Source organism: Pseudogymnoascus destructans (assembly GCF_001641265.1).
Source record: "Pseudogymnoascus destructans isolate 20631-21 unplaced genomic scaffold scaffold_3, whole genome shotgun sequence".
Classification (NCBI taxonomy): Eukaryota; Fungi; Ascomycota; class Leotiomycetes; order Thelebolales; family Thelebolaceae; genus Pseudogymnoascus; species Pseudogymnoascus destructans.
Window position 1 is genome coordinate 300283 of NW_020167522.1, and position 16517 is coordinate 316799.

Genomic DNA, 16517 nt, shown 5'->3' on the forward strand with positions numbered 1-16517 from the left:
TTTACTATTTTACAAGAACGTTGGGGAAATTTAGGAATTATACAGGAATTATAGAGGAATTATACAGGAATTATAAGGAATTATACAGGAATTATAGAGGAATTATAGAGGAATTATAGAGGAATTATACAGGAATTATACAGGAATTATACAGGAATTATACAGGATTATAGAGGAATTATACAGGAATTATACAGGATTATAGAGGAATTATACAGGAATTATACAGGATTATACAGGAATTATACAGGAATTATACAGGAATTATACAGGAATTATACAGGAATTATACAGGAATTATACAGGAATTATACAGGAATTATACAGGAATTATACAGGAATTATACAGGAATTACGTATACAGGAAATAGTTGGAGATCTTATACGGGACATACGGAGTCAGTTTAAGCTCCCCACTCTAGCTTGCCACTAGTTTAGAACGGGAGATACGCCAAAGTAACTCGCTAACTCCGCTGCGCCAAACCCAATCCAACGTCGTCGTCATTATGAAAATAGCTGCCATGGCATAGCAACGTCCAACCTCCATTTCCTACCACTATCCCACAAACTCCTATCGCGAACAGCCACAACCAACCCATACTGTACGACCACATCCTGCACGGCATTGCACACAAACACCAGCCCACACACGCTGTGTCATATAGCTACAGCTGCACCGATGCCCCATCACCACCACCCAACCGCTACAATGTCCCCCCCGCCGCCAACCTCCGAAACAACGCCTCTTCTCCCCTCCACCTCGGCGCCCGAGCCTGCCCCCCGCGAGACGCGCTCTGTAACCTTCAACCCGACGCCCTCTGTGGCCACCATCCCGCCCACGCCCATGCCCATGCTCTCGGCCCTGAACCACCGCCTGCGGCGGCGCAACAGCTCTGGCGCGCCCGCCGGCTACAGCCCCTCGCCGCTGGGTCCCAACCCCATCCCTGCATCAAAGATCGGCCCGCAGCGCACATCGAAAACGGCGCAGAAGTTGAAGTTGCTACCTAATCCCGATTTTGGCGATGAGGGCCCCGATGAGGAGAGTGGGCGTGATGTGTACTCGCAGTACACGCGGATTAAGGACCCGACGGCGCGGAGGGATGCAGCACGGCTGGGGAAGGCGGATCGGGAGCGGCTGCCGCGTGTGACGGCATATTGTACAGCGAATCGATACCGGATGGATAGGTTAATGCAGTTTCTCAAGGGTCGCGGGAAGGGAAGGGGTGCGGCGCCACGGCTGTTTGATGAGTGTATCTACACACCGTATAATTACGGGAAGGCCAGGGTAGGCGGGAAGACAGTGCGGTCTGCACCAGTGAGGGAGGCACCTGCTGAGACGATGGAGCGACGCTATTCGGATTCCGTGGTAGAAGTCGAGGGCCAGCAAGAGGACCTCATCTCCCTCGCAGCCGCAGACGAGGATGTTCCTGACGCACTTCTCCCGCCACCCGCTACGCCGCACGTAGTAGAAGAGGAGGATACACCCGACTTCGACACGACAGTACATGTCCCCGAAATTTTTATATTCGCGTACGGTGTGGTAGTGATCTGGGGGATGAGCGTAGCGCAGGAGCAACGATTCCTGGGAGAGCTGGCGAGGTTTGAGGAGGAGAAGCTGGGGCGCGATGATATAGAGGCAGAGTGCTTCAATTTTTACTACACGCAAGAGTACCAGGCGCGGGTGTACAATGACTTCATTACGCTGAGGGAGAAGACGAATTACATGGTTAAGCTAGCAATTAGCCATGCGCTTGCGCAGAGCGTAAAGGTATGTCCATTCTTATATCATAATATGCCAAGTTAACAACTACACAGACCTCACTTTTTGAGGAGCTTGTCGACAATACTATCACAACTTGCCAGGACATCCCGGCAAGCATCGCGCGTACCGGCACAATCGCGCTCTCGCGAAAAGAGATCAACATGCAGATTGGCGAGCTGTTCATCCTGCGGATTAGCATCCATCTCAACGGCTCCGTACTGGACACACCAGAGCTGTTCTGGGTGGAGCCGCAGCTGGAGCCAGTATACCAGGCAGTGCGAAGCTATCTTGAGATGGACCAGCGGGTACAGCTTCTAACGGAGCGGCTCGACGTCATTGCAGATCTCCTGGCAGTGCTGAAGGAGCAGCTGACCTCTGGGCATGGGGAAATGCTGGAGTGGATTGTGATTGTGCTTATTGCGGCAGAAATTGCGGTAGCGTTGGTAAATATCTTTGTCGATTTACAGGCAGGCGTTGATTAGAGGGTTCATAAAGGCGTTTTATAGACTGGGCTTGTTTCGTAAAGGCGCTTTTTTTAGGTTAACTTATGGACAGGTTTCATATTATATCTCACTGCGTCACAAGTTAACTAACGTAAGCCGTGGTGTATAAACGCCCCATGTACCCTTGCAGCTAAATTTATATGTGAAGGTACTTAAAAATGAAAAGTTCCAGTCTAAATAACTCCTTTAATAAAAGGGCAAAATCTCGATATACCTAGTAAACTAGTAAGAAAACTCCATCTACCCAGTCGGCCGCTAACCCTCCTTTGGAAAGGTTAACGAGCCAATGAGAGGCGTACTCTCATTTGAGAGTACGTGCTCTCATATGGCCTTTTTGAAGCAATTGAGCTAGCAATATACCAGCTCAATTGCACGGTAAGTCGGGGGTCAATTGAGACCCCCAAACTTCCTCCCCCTTCCCTTCCTCCCCCACCACAGAACCCCGCTGACACTCCCAGGCTCCCTCCCCCCTCCGACCCCCTCGAAATCCCCCTCGGAAGCCCTCGCGCGATGGTGGAGGAGGGGAGGAACGGGGCCCGTTGCAACGGGCTCCAGATGTCCTCGCTAATGGAGGCACGGGTAGTCCAGCCAGACGGCAGGATCTACCTCGTTGACCTGACGGCAAGAACAAGTTCTTGCCGTCGATACCAAGAGAATGGCGTGCCTTGTGGGCACACCATGACTCTTATCTTTCAACAAGGGAGTCAATTGACTCCCTTTCTTCCGACAGAGCTGTCTGCTGTGTGCTGGCAGAGGCAGTTGATACTGCCTCTGCCTCCGATCTCTGTCGAGGGTCTTCTCGTAGACCCTAACGCCCCAGGAGAAGTCTGTGCCTCCGGTCACCCAATCCCCTGCGGCCGACCGCGAAAAGAGAGGGTTCGGAGGGAGGATGCCTGGCGTCCTCGAGGACGCTGGGCTCGCCGGGATCACGGAGGACTTCTGCCGCTGTGCCGGACTTGGTCCGCACACGCTTCGGCACCTGCGGCGAGCCTGGGCATAATGCCAGGACTTGCCGCAGGCCTCATAATTGACCCATTCTCATATGAGAACAGGGGGGTTTACGGGGGGTTTACAGCCCGTTCTCATATGAGAACGGGGGGAGTTTCTAGATTGGGCTTGGGCGGGTCACGTGGGATGGAACTGGGTATACAGAATTTATTTATTGTTTTATTGGGTAACGTGGTTGTACACCGAGTCGTGAATGTCACCGAGTCGTGAAACTTTTTTATACCCACCACTGTAAGGTATAATTAAACAACCACAACATGTATTAAAACTAAAACTATTCAGAATCTGATGAGCTAAGTACTTCTATGACCTCCTGACAAGTTCGTTGTAATGGTGGGTGCACCAGATGTGAGAATCTAGCCACCCAAGGAAGGGATGAATTTACTAAGACAACACACTGTCTTAGGAAACAGAGCCAAAGGGTTGTAGCTTAGACTATTCCACAACGCAGCAATCAGGTGTATGATGTGGTGAAGTGGTTTAGACAAGTTGCAACAAATGTTGAGTCTGAGAACTCAGGGGTAAGTCAGAGGTTAACACCTCACTGACTTTTCAGAAACAAGGAGTAACAAGATGAATGCTTGGAAGCTTGTAAAAGACGTGGAAGTATGTGATAGTCGATTTACTGTATTGTCTGCTTGCCCTTTCTTAAGGAAAGGGCAATCCTATTTATGCCAAAGAGTGTAGTTCTCTCATTTTCCATGACTTTCCATGACTAACCAGGCTTGGTAAATGTATTAGAAATCAAGTGCGACCCACAACTAGCTTGCTAATCATGTAGTGAACGTAAGAGAATCCCATAGAACCATCTCTTGGGTTCCTAGCCTATAGGAAGTGAAAAGGAGGTCCAAGGTCAGAGTACCTATAGATAAATTATGTCATAACTTAACCAATCTTGTGGGTAACTAAGGAGCGATGACGTGTAATGAATCATAGAGGGTTGTAGAAGCTTCTAGAGCTATCGTTCATGTTCCTAGGCCTCTAGTTGGTAGAGATATGCCATGTGGTAGTATTGGCCCACCCCCTTAAGGAGGAGATTTTCTTAATAACTTGTTCAATGAGTGTCCAAATGATATGCCGTGATGTATGTAGCATAAACAGATGTAGTAGAAGAGTTTGCAGCAATCGTTGAGTAGTATTGCTTCTGTTGTTGGTGTGATAAGCCAAGATATGTATGGTGACTTGTAGGTTTGAGGAGGAGATTTCTAAGTTTGCTCTTGAGTTTGATAGCAAACTGAGTGCAACGAATGTCAGTATGACAATCCTTACACTTTGCAGACTTATATAACTTCTTTAAGTAGTAGCTCAGATCAGCATGGTCAGCCTTGAGTGCTAAGTGAACAGCCTTCTCATCTTCAGTAAGGTTGGAGACGCAGTTGCGAGCTTTGATAGTATTCGCATTAGTGGAGAGTTCTTCATGTGCCTTGAGTTTCGCAACTAAACACGTGATTAGCAGAAGATCGCCAGAAGTTCTGGCTATAGAATCAAGATAATAAACTTAGTTGAAGTCCTAGTGAAGAGGTAAAGGCTCAAAAGGGAAGAAGAATGTGTAGATCGGAGAGTAACCAAGGAAGGTGGTTTTAAGGTCGTGGTTATTTTAAAGTTGCAAACAAAAATATTTGTGAAGGAATATTCACCTACAAAGAATTACTGTTCCAAAAACAACACCACAATGCGCACCTTCATATAAAACACATACCTTTCAACCTCTACCTCTTTTCTATACTCTTCTTCTGCAATATTCTTTCTACAAACTCACTGTAAGTACACATATCTTTTGATCTACTTCTTTGTCTTGTGTTTACTTTACTAACTTACTTTGATATTAGCAAATGGCTCGTACCAAGCAAACTGCTAGGAGATCAACTGGCGGCATAGCACCAAGGATGCCACTTGGATTACGGGCTGGCTCTGGGCTTGGCGGAAAGGAAAGGAAAAGGCTGTGGGCACAGCAAGAAAAGCTCCAGTTCGCTCATCTCAAGCTAGCAACAATCATGCTCAGAAGGCCACGCGCTGCACAAAGTCTGGTAAGAGGATTACCAGAGGATTACCAGAGGATTACCAGAACTCTCTAATAAACATATAGGCACCAAGGCTCTCCGCGATATCAGAAGACAGCAACTTGATACTAGCCTAATTATTCCAAAGCTCCCATTCCAGCGTCTTGTTAGGGAAATCACAGAAGACTTCAAGTCCAATCTTCGCTTCCAGCAATCTGCTATCCTAGCTCTTTAGGAAGCTGCTGAATGCTTCCTCATTCAAGAATTTGAGAGTATGATGTTTAAACATAGTGACAGGGACATACTAACAGTTATAGTGACAAACCTCCTCGCTATTCATGTGAAGAGAGTGACAATTCAGGCAAAGGGTATGATATTGGTTCGGTGTTCGCAGGATATGATGTTTAATCATAGAGCTGTGGGCTTAATCGATGGAAATGTCTCTCACCCAGGAATGAAGGTCAGATGAGTTCTGGCAACCTTCTGGTAACCTGGTACCTAAAGGCCAAAGGTTATAGTGTGGAATAGGACATCAACAATATGGGAATGGAGTTATGGAGTTATGGCGTCTTGATCAATGAAGTCGCACCCCGTTTTTAACATAAGTAATGGCTAATCAAACACGTGATATAACTGTTGCCAAGACCCATACTAGGTACTCAGCAAGTGAGTAATCCTCATTCAACAATACTCGGGACATGAGTGAGTAACTCAGCTGGGTGAGTAAAAATTCTACTACTCGACTCGTGAGTACCCAGTGCGCAGCCTACCCATCCTAGCCACGGGTGTATTCTTCTGTGAGTATTTATATACAGCTGCATATTATAAAATAGCCATCTCTCCTCCTCATTTCACATTCTTTCTTTACCACCTTTCCTTCTGCCTTCCCTTCCATCTTCCTGATCTTTTGCTCCTAACTTTTGCTCCCTTCATTTGCACCATATTTTCGTCCCACATTACCCTATCTTTAGTTTCTGCAAGGTAGTGGGATTCTACGGGCCATGAGCATCAAGCCAGCAAAAACAGGATGGGAACGGTCAAATTCAGACGAGCGGATGGAGGCAGCCCTAAGGGGAGGACTCGCCGAAAACAGCTGTGATCGACAGCAAACCCAGTTTATAGAAAACTTGCTCAAACCAGTGAACTGGTGTACAATAGTATTTTTGATTTTTGGAAAGCGTAAGTTATTAATATCAGACTTAAGTTAGGCATAGCTATTACTAACAAATCCCAGGTATGAGAGAAGATATCCAGGGGCCGATCCACACACTATGCAATGCATGAAGCATATCGCTGAGGCAATTGGGCGTTCAACCCCTGGTAGGCTAAATAAAGAAGGAATGCCAACTGTTAAATCAGTACGGATTAAAATCCAGACATTTATGTCAGAATGGCAGCGGAAGACCCACCTATCTACTCCTCAAGACGTCTGTGACTCGATGGCTCCGGTAAGTCTGCTACAAGTACAAGCACTATCCCATGATGTTCTTTCTAATGAGTAGATAGTACATTGAAGATGTTCTTAGATACGAGATCCCTCTGTCAATAGAGGAGAAAGCACCTACATTTTTAACTATACAAAACTACCTCGAAATGGAAAAGCTATTATGGCGGGGGGATATAAAGCGTAAGCCCAAGGTCTCACAAGAGTCCAGGGAACCAGGTCAAGAGGCAGGAAAGGGGTATCGTATTCGTAAGGACAATAGGTCTACGTAAATACAGCGACTATTGACTGGAGGCCTTCTTCTGAGGCCTCCAACCCCTTTTATCTATGCACCTTGTCCCCTACTTTACCGAGCCCTATGGGCCCCTAATGAAAGGGACCTCACGTGGTGGCACGTGATGTCCTTCCTTACAGGGGACCACCGTAATTACATTCACGAAGGCTCCCGTGTAGATGTGAGTGCTCTATTGAAGATGCACTGCTATACCTCAGCAAGGTTACAGGAAATATGCAAGGCGAAGTATAAGGTCAGCATTATGGCTAAGTGCTAGTGCTATGGCTAGCGCTTACGGCTGCAACCTCATGTGATGGATAACATTGGATATCATGGATATTATGTTATCCAGGTTATCCACGGGGATCCACGGAATGTCATGTGATGGATAACATTGGATATCATGGATATTATGTTATCTATGTTATCCACGGGGATCCACAGAATATCAGGTGATGGATAACATTGGATATCATGGATATTATGTTATCCATGTTATCCACAGATATCCCTTTGGCATGACGCCACTATATAAGTAGATAGTATTTCCTTAGATAGGAGCTTCGTGCTCAACTCAATATAGTATTCTTTACAATACTGTAACATGTTACTTGAAAAGCCTTTGTGTCTAATCCCCTGCCTCCTCTGTCAAGTCAACCTTACACAAGAAACCTCTGTGTAACGCTGACTTCTAAACGATAGAAGACACAGAGGTTCTCTTGCGTAAAGGTTTACTTATCAGAGGAGGCAGGGGATCAGACACAAAGGCTTCAAGTAACACGTTACTAGTATATAACAAATACTGTATTGAGTTGAGCACGAAGCTCCTATCTAAGGAAATACTATCTACTTATATAGTGGCGTCGTGCCTAGTGGACTCTTGGGAACTCACTTGAGTCCTCGGAGTCCTGGACTCTTAGGACTCTTCTCATCATCCTGCGAGTCCATCACGTGCCTAGTGGACTCCTGGGAACTCACTCGAGTCCTCGGAGTCCTGGACTCTTAGGACTCTTCTCATCATCCTGCGAGTCCATCACGTGATACTTTCGGAACTACTATTCCCCGCTGCCCCTCCAGGTACCAGGGCCGGTCTCATGCGACCTCCCTCCTTCCTGTCCTGTAGTTGGCCAGCCTTCTTGTTCCGTCGTAACACTCTGTGTCTTCTATCATTTAGAAGTCAGCGTTACAGTCAGATACACATTTGAAGTGAACATAAGAGGACAACTTCAGAGTTAACCAGCCAATAGGACCTCGTTTGCATGGTCGCTAGTGTGTGTCATGGGGGACCGTCGGTTCGGAACCGTCAGTTCGAAATATTTTCAGACCAAACCGCCCAGACTGGTGTGGTCCCCCAACAGTTCCTTGGCAGACCGACCACGATCACGTGTATGAGGCACGTGATAGGTAGCTTGAAAATATCTACAATTTCACCATATACTACAGAAGCAACAATTACCATGAATATTACTATACAGTAACGTCCTCCACAAGCGAGCGTCGCATACAAGTGAGTGTCGCACGCGACGAACACAACGCGCTCCTTATGTGTACTGCAAGATGCCTCAACAAGTTGATATTCCATCAACTAATCTTGAAGGTAGAATATATATTGCTATCGAAGCTATTAGATTACGCCAATTTAATAGCATTAGGGCAGCTGCAAAGGCCTCAAATGTCTGTCCTAAGCTACTTGAGAGGCGCCTAAAGGGAATACGCCCACGACGCGACATTACACCAAAAACTCAAAAACTCACTTGCTTGGAAGAATCAGTTGTTATTCAACATATCCTCGACCTAGATTCACGGGGGTTTTCGCCTAGGCTTCGTGCTGTTGAAGATATGGCCAATCAATTACTCGCATCTCGAGGTGTGGGCAAGGTTGGAGTTAATTGGGCTTCCAACTTTGTTAAACGCCATGTTGAGCTTAAAACAAAGTTTAATCGCAAATACGACTATAAGAGAGCTCTATGTGAAGATGCAGAGCTCATAAAAGCATGGTTTACACTTGTACAAAACACTACTGCAAAGTATGGAATTACCGATGCAGACATCTACAACTTTGATGAGACGGGTTTTCAAATGGGCATTATTACAACAGCAATGGTTGTTACAAACTCTGAACGGCAGAATCGACCTAAAGCAATTCAACCTGGAAACAGAGAGTGGGCAACAGTAATTCAAGGGATTAACGCGCAAGGATGGTCAATCCCACCATTCATTATTATGAGTGGGAAGAACCATCTCTCAACATGGTATGATGAAGATATACCACAAGATTGGATTCTCGCAGTAAGTGAGAATGGATGGACGACAAATGAACTTGGATTTCAATGGATCCAACATTTTCATAAGCATACAAAAGCATTGTACAGTTGGTGCACATCGCCTGTTAATTCTAGATGGCCATGAGAGTCACTATTCTCTACCGTTTGAGCAATACTGTAAGGAGAATGGTATAATATTGCTTTATATGCCTCCGCACTCATCTCATCTACTTCAACCGCTTGATGTTAGTTGCTTTGGACCACTTAAGAAGGCATATGGACGGCAAGTTGAGAGCTTAATCCGCACTCATATAAACCATGTTACGAAAGTTGAGTTTCTTCCTGCCTTTAAGCAGGCTTTCACAGACGCAATCACAAAGCAGAACATCTGCAGTAGTTTTCGAGCTACAGGGCTAGTTCCATTCTGTCCTGATGTTGTGTTGTCACAGCTTGACATTCAACTACGGCCTTTAACACCACCAACCTTTGAGGATGCTTCCTACTCGTGGTCTGCACGCAACTACACTGAATACTCTGCAGTAACAGCACATTGGATTAATAGCAAGTGGCAGCAGAAGTCAAATCTGCTAGATGTGATTCATCTGAAAGAGCCAATTCACAGCGGTGAATATCTTGCAAGCCAATTATATGCCGTTACAGATGACATGGGAATTACAGATGCTATCTTTACATGCACACGAGATAATGCATCAGCTAACACTGTTATGCTTGCTGAGTACGAGCGCTTAGCTAGCAATCATTCGACTTATACGCAACAGCCATGGACATTCACTGTCAAGGAAGGCGATGTACGTTGTATTGCACACATTATTAATATCGCTGTTGAACATGCTTTAAAGATGCTTAAAGCAGACCCTTCAGCAGAGGCAGAGACATATAGGTGTGAGCAAGGTGCTGCACGAATCCCACGCACTGTTGATTCTCGTACAGAAGTTATGAATACACTTGCTAAGCTTCGGAGACATATCTATGTGTTTCGGAATCGCTGGTTATGGAAGGACACTCTACAGAAGCAAACAATGGTAGCAGGCCTTAAAGTACAGCAATTATCACTTGATATGCCAGTCAGCTGGAATTCAACATATAAGATGCTTGAATCTGCAACAAAGCTACGAGTGCCAATTACAGCTATCTGTGCATCGCAGCAGTGGGATATTAGCATGAGAGATATTGCTCTTAATGCTGATGACTGGTCAACGATTAAAGAGCTTGAGCTATTTTTCGTTATCTTCTTACGCCCTTTGCAGAAGCTACAAGCTAGCACATACCCTACTCTTAACTACACTATTCCACTGTATTTAAAAATGATTAACAAGCTTAATCATATGCTAAAGGAAGTAGGCGAGCAGTCTACAATTGGGATAGCATGCAACGCAGCACTTCACAAGCTAAATAAGTATTATACTCTTACAACAAACCAGCGGTATAGCCACCTAAGTGTAGCTACAATTTGTAATCCAAGAATGAATCTTGAGGTCTTTACAAGCTTGTGGCCAAGTAGTGGCGAGGCAAGTAAAAGGAACTGAGTAAGAGCACACTTTCAAGATGTCTTTACAAAGTATAAGACCCGTCAATATCATCTTGACACTGAGAGAATTGAGCAGCAGACGGAATTAGCTAATGCAGCAGTGCATGAGACTGATTCCGACGATGATTTATATGCTGCGCAAGGAACCTCATTTCAAGAACCTGAGTGGAAGCGGTGGGTACTTGAACCACGGCCAGGCCAACAGACAGACATTCTAAAATACTGGTTATCAAAGCAGTATATGTATCCAATTGTTGCGCAAATTGCAAGAGACCATCTTGCAATTCCAGCAACATCTGCTGCATCAGAGCGGGTATTTAGTAATGGCAGCGACATAATCACTAAGAAGCGGAACCGGCTGTCGCCTTCAACTGTGAGATATTTACTCTGCCTACGGGATTGGGGTGCACTCCCAGAAGGTGACGACAGCGAGGGCGATGGAGATGATGAGTGGGAGGAATAGGGGCTGCAACAGTATAGTACATTATCATAACAGATTCTCACAACCCATTATCATAGTTATTATTAGCCTCATTTCTACTTTTCTGCACAACAATTTTATAGCAGAGCCTCATCTACCCGGGTATATACCCATACCTACCCGTGACATCCTACCTACCTACCTACTCTACCCGTGAAGCTCCGGGTATATACCCCAAGTGGTACCCGCCGAACACTGGTAATTTCTATGAAAAGATACTTCAATTGAACAACTACAGTAGAACCCCTGTTATAGCGATGTAATTTTGACAACACTTGAATATCGTTATAATTGAAATATCGGTATACTAGAAACATGTGATTTAAATTGAATGGCTACGTAAACCAACTATCTAGAGTACTCTGCTGCCTCGATGATATTACTAGGGCCTTAATATCAGTAGTAAGGCGTTCTAAGGCCCTAGAATATGATTTTCCAAGCTTGTTCAATCCTTCTGTATATTCTATAAAAACTTGAAGAGCCTAGCAAGCTTCCTGTAGCATTAGCAAAGGCTGTTCTAGCTCTTCTTCTTCTTCTTTACCTCTTGTAGAATCATATTTTCTTAAGTAGTCGTATCCTCTTCTTCTACCTCTTCGATAGGGTTTAAGAAGCTTGTAAGTGACATAGCGACACGGATTTTGCCAGCCTATATAACGTCTTGGAATAGAATATCAATATTCTTACATAGTAGAATAGAAGTCGGCCAGGTAGTCGAAATAAGGGTTGACTTAAGGAAACAGTTTGTAACACATAGTCACTGTGTAACACTGACTTCTAAATGATAGAAGACACAGAGGTTTCTTGCGTAAGGTTGACTTGAAAGAGGAGGCAGGGGATTAGACACAAAGGCTTTCCAAGTAACACGTTACAGTATTGTAAAGAATACTATATTGAGTTGAGCACGAAGCTCCTATCTAAGGAAATACTATCTACTTATATAGTGGCGTTGTGCCTCATGGGTAATCTGGATAGTTGGCGGATAGCTAGATATTCAGGATAGTTCGTGGATAGCTCAACTATCCAATATCCACTAGTTTCTGCAACTATCCATTAGCCCCATCACATGGCAGCCTACCCCGCTTCCCACTGTGACTCACACGTCACGTTACTAGGCCCTGGCCCTGTAACCATGACATCATGTTACTATAGCCGTAACACACTGGAGATCATTGGAAGTCACTATAGTAATCATTATAGTAATCAGCTAACATGCACGTACAGAATATACTATGAGAAGACTCCCCCTCACCTCTACTTCACAAAGCTTCAATTGGCCGTCTGGAGAAACTTTGCGTTGTGGAACTTTGAGGATGGCCAGGTCTCTCTCCCCAGCCGTGCTAAGTGGTATCCTGATGGATATGACACTATCCAGTATGGATTTCAATTGGATTCAGACACTACTGGTGCATTCAAGGCTTGGGAAATGTTGAGGGAGGAAGCTGAACCAGTGGACTTCAAATGGATTCTCCCATCTGAGGATAGATTGTTCCTGTTGCCACCAACGAAGGAGTCTGAGGAGTTTCTTGCCCGGTTCTATGGTATGTAGATCAGGTATTACTTTCAGAACAGTCTAGTTAGCTCAATACACTACTCTACACTATACTCCTTAGTTTACCATAAATATTACTATAATTGGCTCTTATTCTCAAAGGCCCATATTACTGAAACCTACTATAAAAATATACTCCACAAGCAATCTAAAATATTCTAAAGAGGAAAATTCAAGCAAACAGAGAGGTACGTACAGAATAGATATATACCTTGAAAATTATTCAAGCAGTTGTTTTATTTTCTTTAAAATAATATAACGTACATGTATAGCGAAAGCGCCAAACAAGCGAAAGTGCCAAAATTATCTACCCTCACGACAAACATTGCGATAAATCTACCACAACATTAGAAATCAATTGAAACTACTCGGAGTCCTCTTCCTCAGAGGTGTCTATTACAATCTGACACGTGCGCGCATTGTGCCCAGTCTCACCACACTTGCCACAGCGACGGGCACGGGTTTCTTCCCTTGGCTTCCGACCACGGCTTGCCCTTATTTCCTGCTCTACCTGCTGCACAACATCCCTCTCATCCTGTAGCTCTTGCGCCCCTTGTTGACTAAGTGATCCTCCTTGCTGTAGTCGTGTTTTCCTAGCTCTCCGGCGCTTGCTTAGTACTTCATTTGCCTGTCGTAGGTTTTGGTTCTCTCCCTTTAGCAGTGCTAATTGATGCATTATTTGCGATGCACCCTTTGTAAACTGGTCAACAGCTGCATAGATTGAGGTTGGAGAGCTATTTTGATGGCGTGAAATCCGAGTTTTAATAAATGTAGACTGTGACATAGCTTCAATTGGGTTGTTTGGTGTCTGAGAAACCCAAGGTTGAGCAGTACCTGGGCGGGAGCTTGGAGGCGTTGGTGTCCTTAACTTAAGATCAAGTGTAGATATCACTCTCTCAGGGTCAAATGGAAGAAGCCCTGCCCCTCGGAACCCGCCTCGAATGTTACTTTCCGTCATTGTAGTGTTAAATGCAGTGTGGAAGGCAGGAAAGAAGTCATCCTTTGTAATATGAGAAATATGAGCCTGCATCATATCTTCAATTTGCCGACCATAGGCCTGCTTTAACGGGCCGAAACAGCCAACATCAAGTGGCTGGAGTAGATGAGAAGAGTGAGCAGGCATACAAAGCGTAATAATGTTGTGTTCCTTGCAGTACTCCTCAAACTCATCTGAGTGGTGGCTCTCATGACCATCAAGGACTAACAAGCGATAACCACCAACACTCCGGGCCTTTGTATGCTTCTCAAAGTGCTGAATCCAATCCATGCCTCTCTCGTTTGTAGTCCAGCCATTTTCAGTAACAGAAATCACCCAATCGCTTGAAAATCCACTATTCTCATACCAAGATGTAAGGTGGTTTTTGCCTGCAACAATGATAAATGGTGGTACTGCCCAACCTTGAGAACTAACGCCTTGGATTACTGTAACCCATTCCCGATTACCAGGCTGTACCTTCTTTGCTTTTGCCCGCCCGTCTGAGCTTGTTACAACCATAGCAGTTGAGATAACGCCCATCATAAACCCAGTCTCATCAAAGTTGTAGATATCTGCTTCATCGATACCATATTTCGCAATTGTGTTACGCACAAGCTCAAACCAGCCATTAATAACTTCTGGATCTTCGCACTTAGCCCTCTGGTAGTCGTATTTGCGCTGAAAGCGTGTCTGGAGCTCTACACGCCGCTTAACAAAGTTTGAAGCCCAACGCGACCCAACGCGTGACGCGTCGCGTGTTGCAAGTAGTCGACTTGCCATATCTTCAACAACAGACAGCCGAGGAGGAAACCCTTTGGCAGCTAGGTCGAGTATATACTGAACAAGGACGGACTCCTCTAGGTTAGTTAATTTCCGTGAGTTGGCTTGGATATCGCGTCGTGAAGGTACACCTTCTAGACGACGACCTAGCTTGCGGTGGTCCACAGAATAGATCCTAGCAGCAACTCGAAGGCGTAACTTTGGGTCGCTTTGCATAGCCTGGATAGCTAGCACTAATTGGCTTTCATCGTTTTTATGGGGCATGTTTTGTTGTTGAGGAATTTAACATTTAGTTGGGGGGTTTGGTCACCGCATCATTTTGGCGCTTTCGCTTGTTTGGCGCTTTCGCTATACATGTACGTTAATCTTGATATTTTTAAATTTCATGTCTTATAACCAATCTTTAAGTTCACCAATACATGCACATACCTATAGTGATGTATTTTCTCTCAATGATCCTCAATATAGTAATAATTATAGTAATCACTACTAACTTTTATTAGCACCCTCCCATCAACCACCATTAAAATGGTGGAAAGAAAACGAACTACTATTCCCAGGACTTGGTGCTATGGCCCGGGATATACTTTGTATTCCTGCTTCAGAAGCTCTTGTTGAGCGAGTCTTTAGCACTGCCCGTGCTGTCTGCAATTATAAGCGCAACCAAATGACCCCTGATACAATACGGGAATTATGCTTGTCTTCTACCGCCAGAAAATTGAACAGGAACAGATATTCGAACACTACTCTGTTGCAGATATAATTGATTTGACTTATATGAATGATGAGGAAATATTATTTGAGTATAATGCTCTAATTGATAATATCCAAGAGAAGATGACGCTACAGTATATTCCAGACTGAAGCCCAAGGCAGCCAAATACCTGTGATAGGACAAAGCGGAACCAAGACTGGTTTAATTTTATTCAATCACGATGAGGCCTTTATACGTTACCAAGGGTACAGCGATTACAGCCCCAGCACTGAGGGCAACGCAGCCAAGTTTGTTACCAAAGTCAGGCTAATACATCAACATTTGACTTAATTGACCCGGAGCTAGAAGATTTAGAGGGGCTACCCCCAAGCCAAGACGGGTGTGATTACACCCTACTGTTATGGCTAAGTGCTAGTGCTATGGCTAGCGCTTACGGCTGCAACCTCACGTGATGGATAACATTGGATATCATGAATATTATGTTATCCATGTTATCCACAGATATCCCTTTGGCACGACGCCACTATATAAGTAGATAGTATTTCCTTAGATAGGAGCTTCGTGCTCAACTCAATATAGTATTCTTTACAATACTGTAATGTGTTACTTAGAAAGCCTTTGTGTATAATCCCCTGCCTCCTCTGTCAAGTCAACCTTACGCAAGAAACCTCTGTGTCTTCTATCATTTAGAAGTCAGCGTTACACCTACCTTCACTTGCAAGGCCATAGAATGACAGTTGCCTCGGGGGGAAGTAGTTGAAACAATTGAGTTGAGCCAAGTCCATAATAAGTCTCAGTCTGGTCGGGAAATTCAGGAGTCACGGCGTAATATAGATCTATAGCAATAATTATAGTAATTGCCATCTACTACAAATTGCACATGGAAAATAAGTCATTATATGTATTATCTACACGTGATTGTTAACCAACCCTAGTCCCGTGACCAGTTTCTTGGCAGACCGATGGGGTAGGTCCCCCGTGACGCACACTAATTGTAGACAGTGGTGGGTGTGGTCAAATAGGGGGTTCGTCGACGGAACCTTCAAAGGCTTTTGTCGACCAGCAGGAGACTCCGAAGTTTCAGTGGCAGTGGTATTCTGGATATCAAAAGAAGCACAGAATGCACTTCCAAGCAATTGTAACCCCAGACGGGCTTGTATCGTCCTTAATTGGACCATATAACGGACCTGCAAATGACTGGCGAATATGGCA

The 16517-nt window shown here is 44.8% G+C and overlaps 1 protein-coding gene across 1 annotated transcript; it reads left to right on the top strand.

Annotated features, from left to right (window-relative positions):
* Window positions 1-531: 531 nt before the first annotated feature.
* VC83_01424 (uncharacterized protein) lies at window positions 532-3214 on the top strand. Its single transcript, XM_024465103.1, has 3 exons — window positions 532-1768; window positions 1816-2640; window positions 2724-3214. Exons 1-2 carry the CDS (start codon window positions 680-682, stop codon window positions 2242-2244), a joined length of 1518 nt encoding a protein of 505 aa, XP_024327298.1. The 5' UTR covers window positions 532-679; the 3' UTR covers window positions 2245-2640; window positions 2724-3214.
* The last annotated feature ends 13303 nt before the right edge of the window (window positions 3215-16517 follow it).

Coding starts and splice junctions, on each gene's coding strand:
- VC83_01424 (XM_024465103.1), top strand. CDS start 680: ATGCCCCATCACCACCACCCAACCGCTACAATGTCCCCCCCGCCGCCA. Junction 1,769..1,815: donor CGCTTGCGCAGAGCGTAAAG/GTATGTCCATTC, acceptor ACAACTACACAG/ACCTCACTTTTTGAGGAGCT.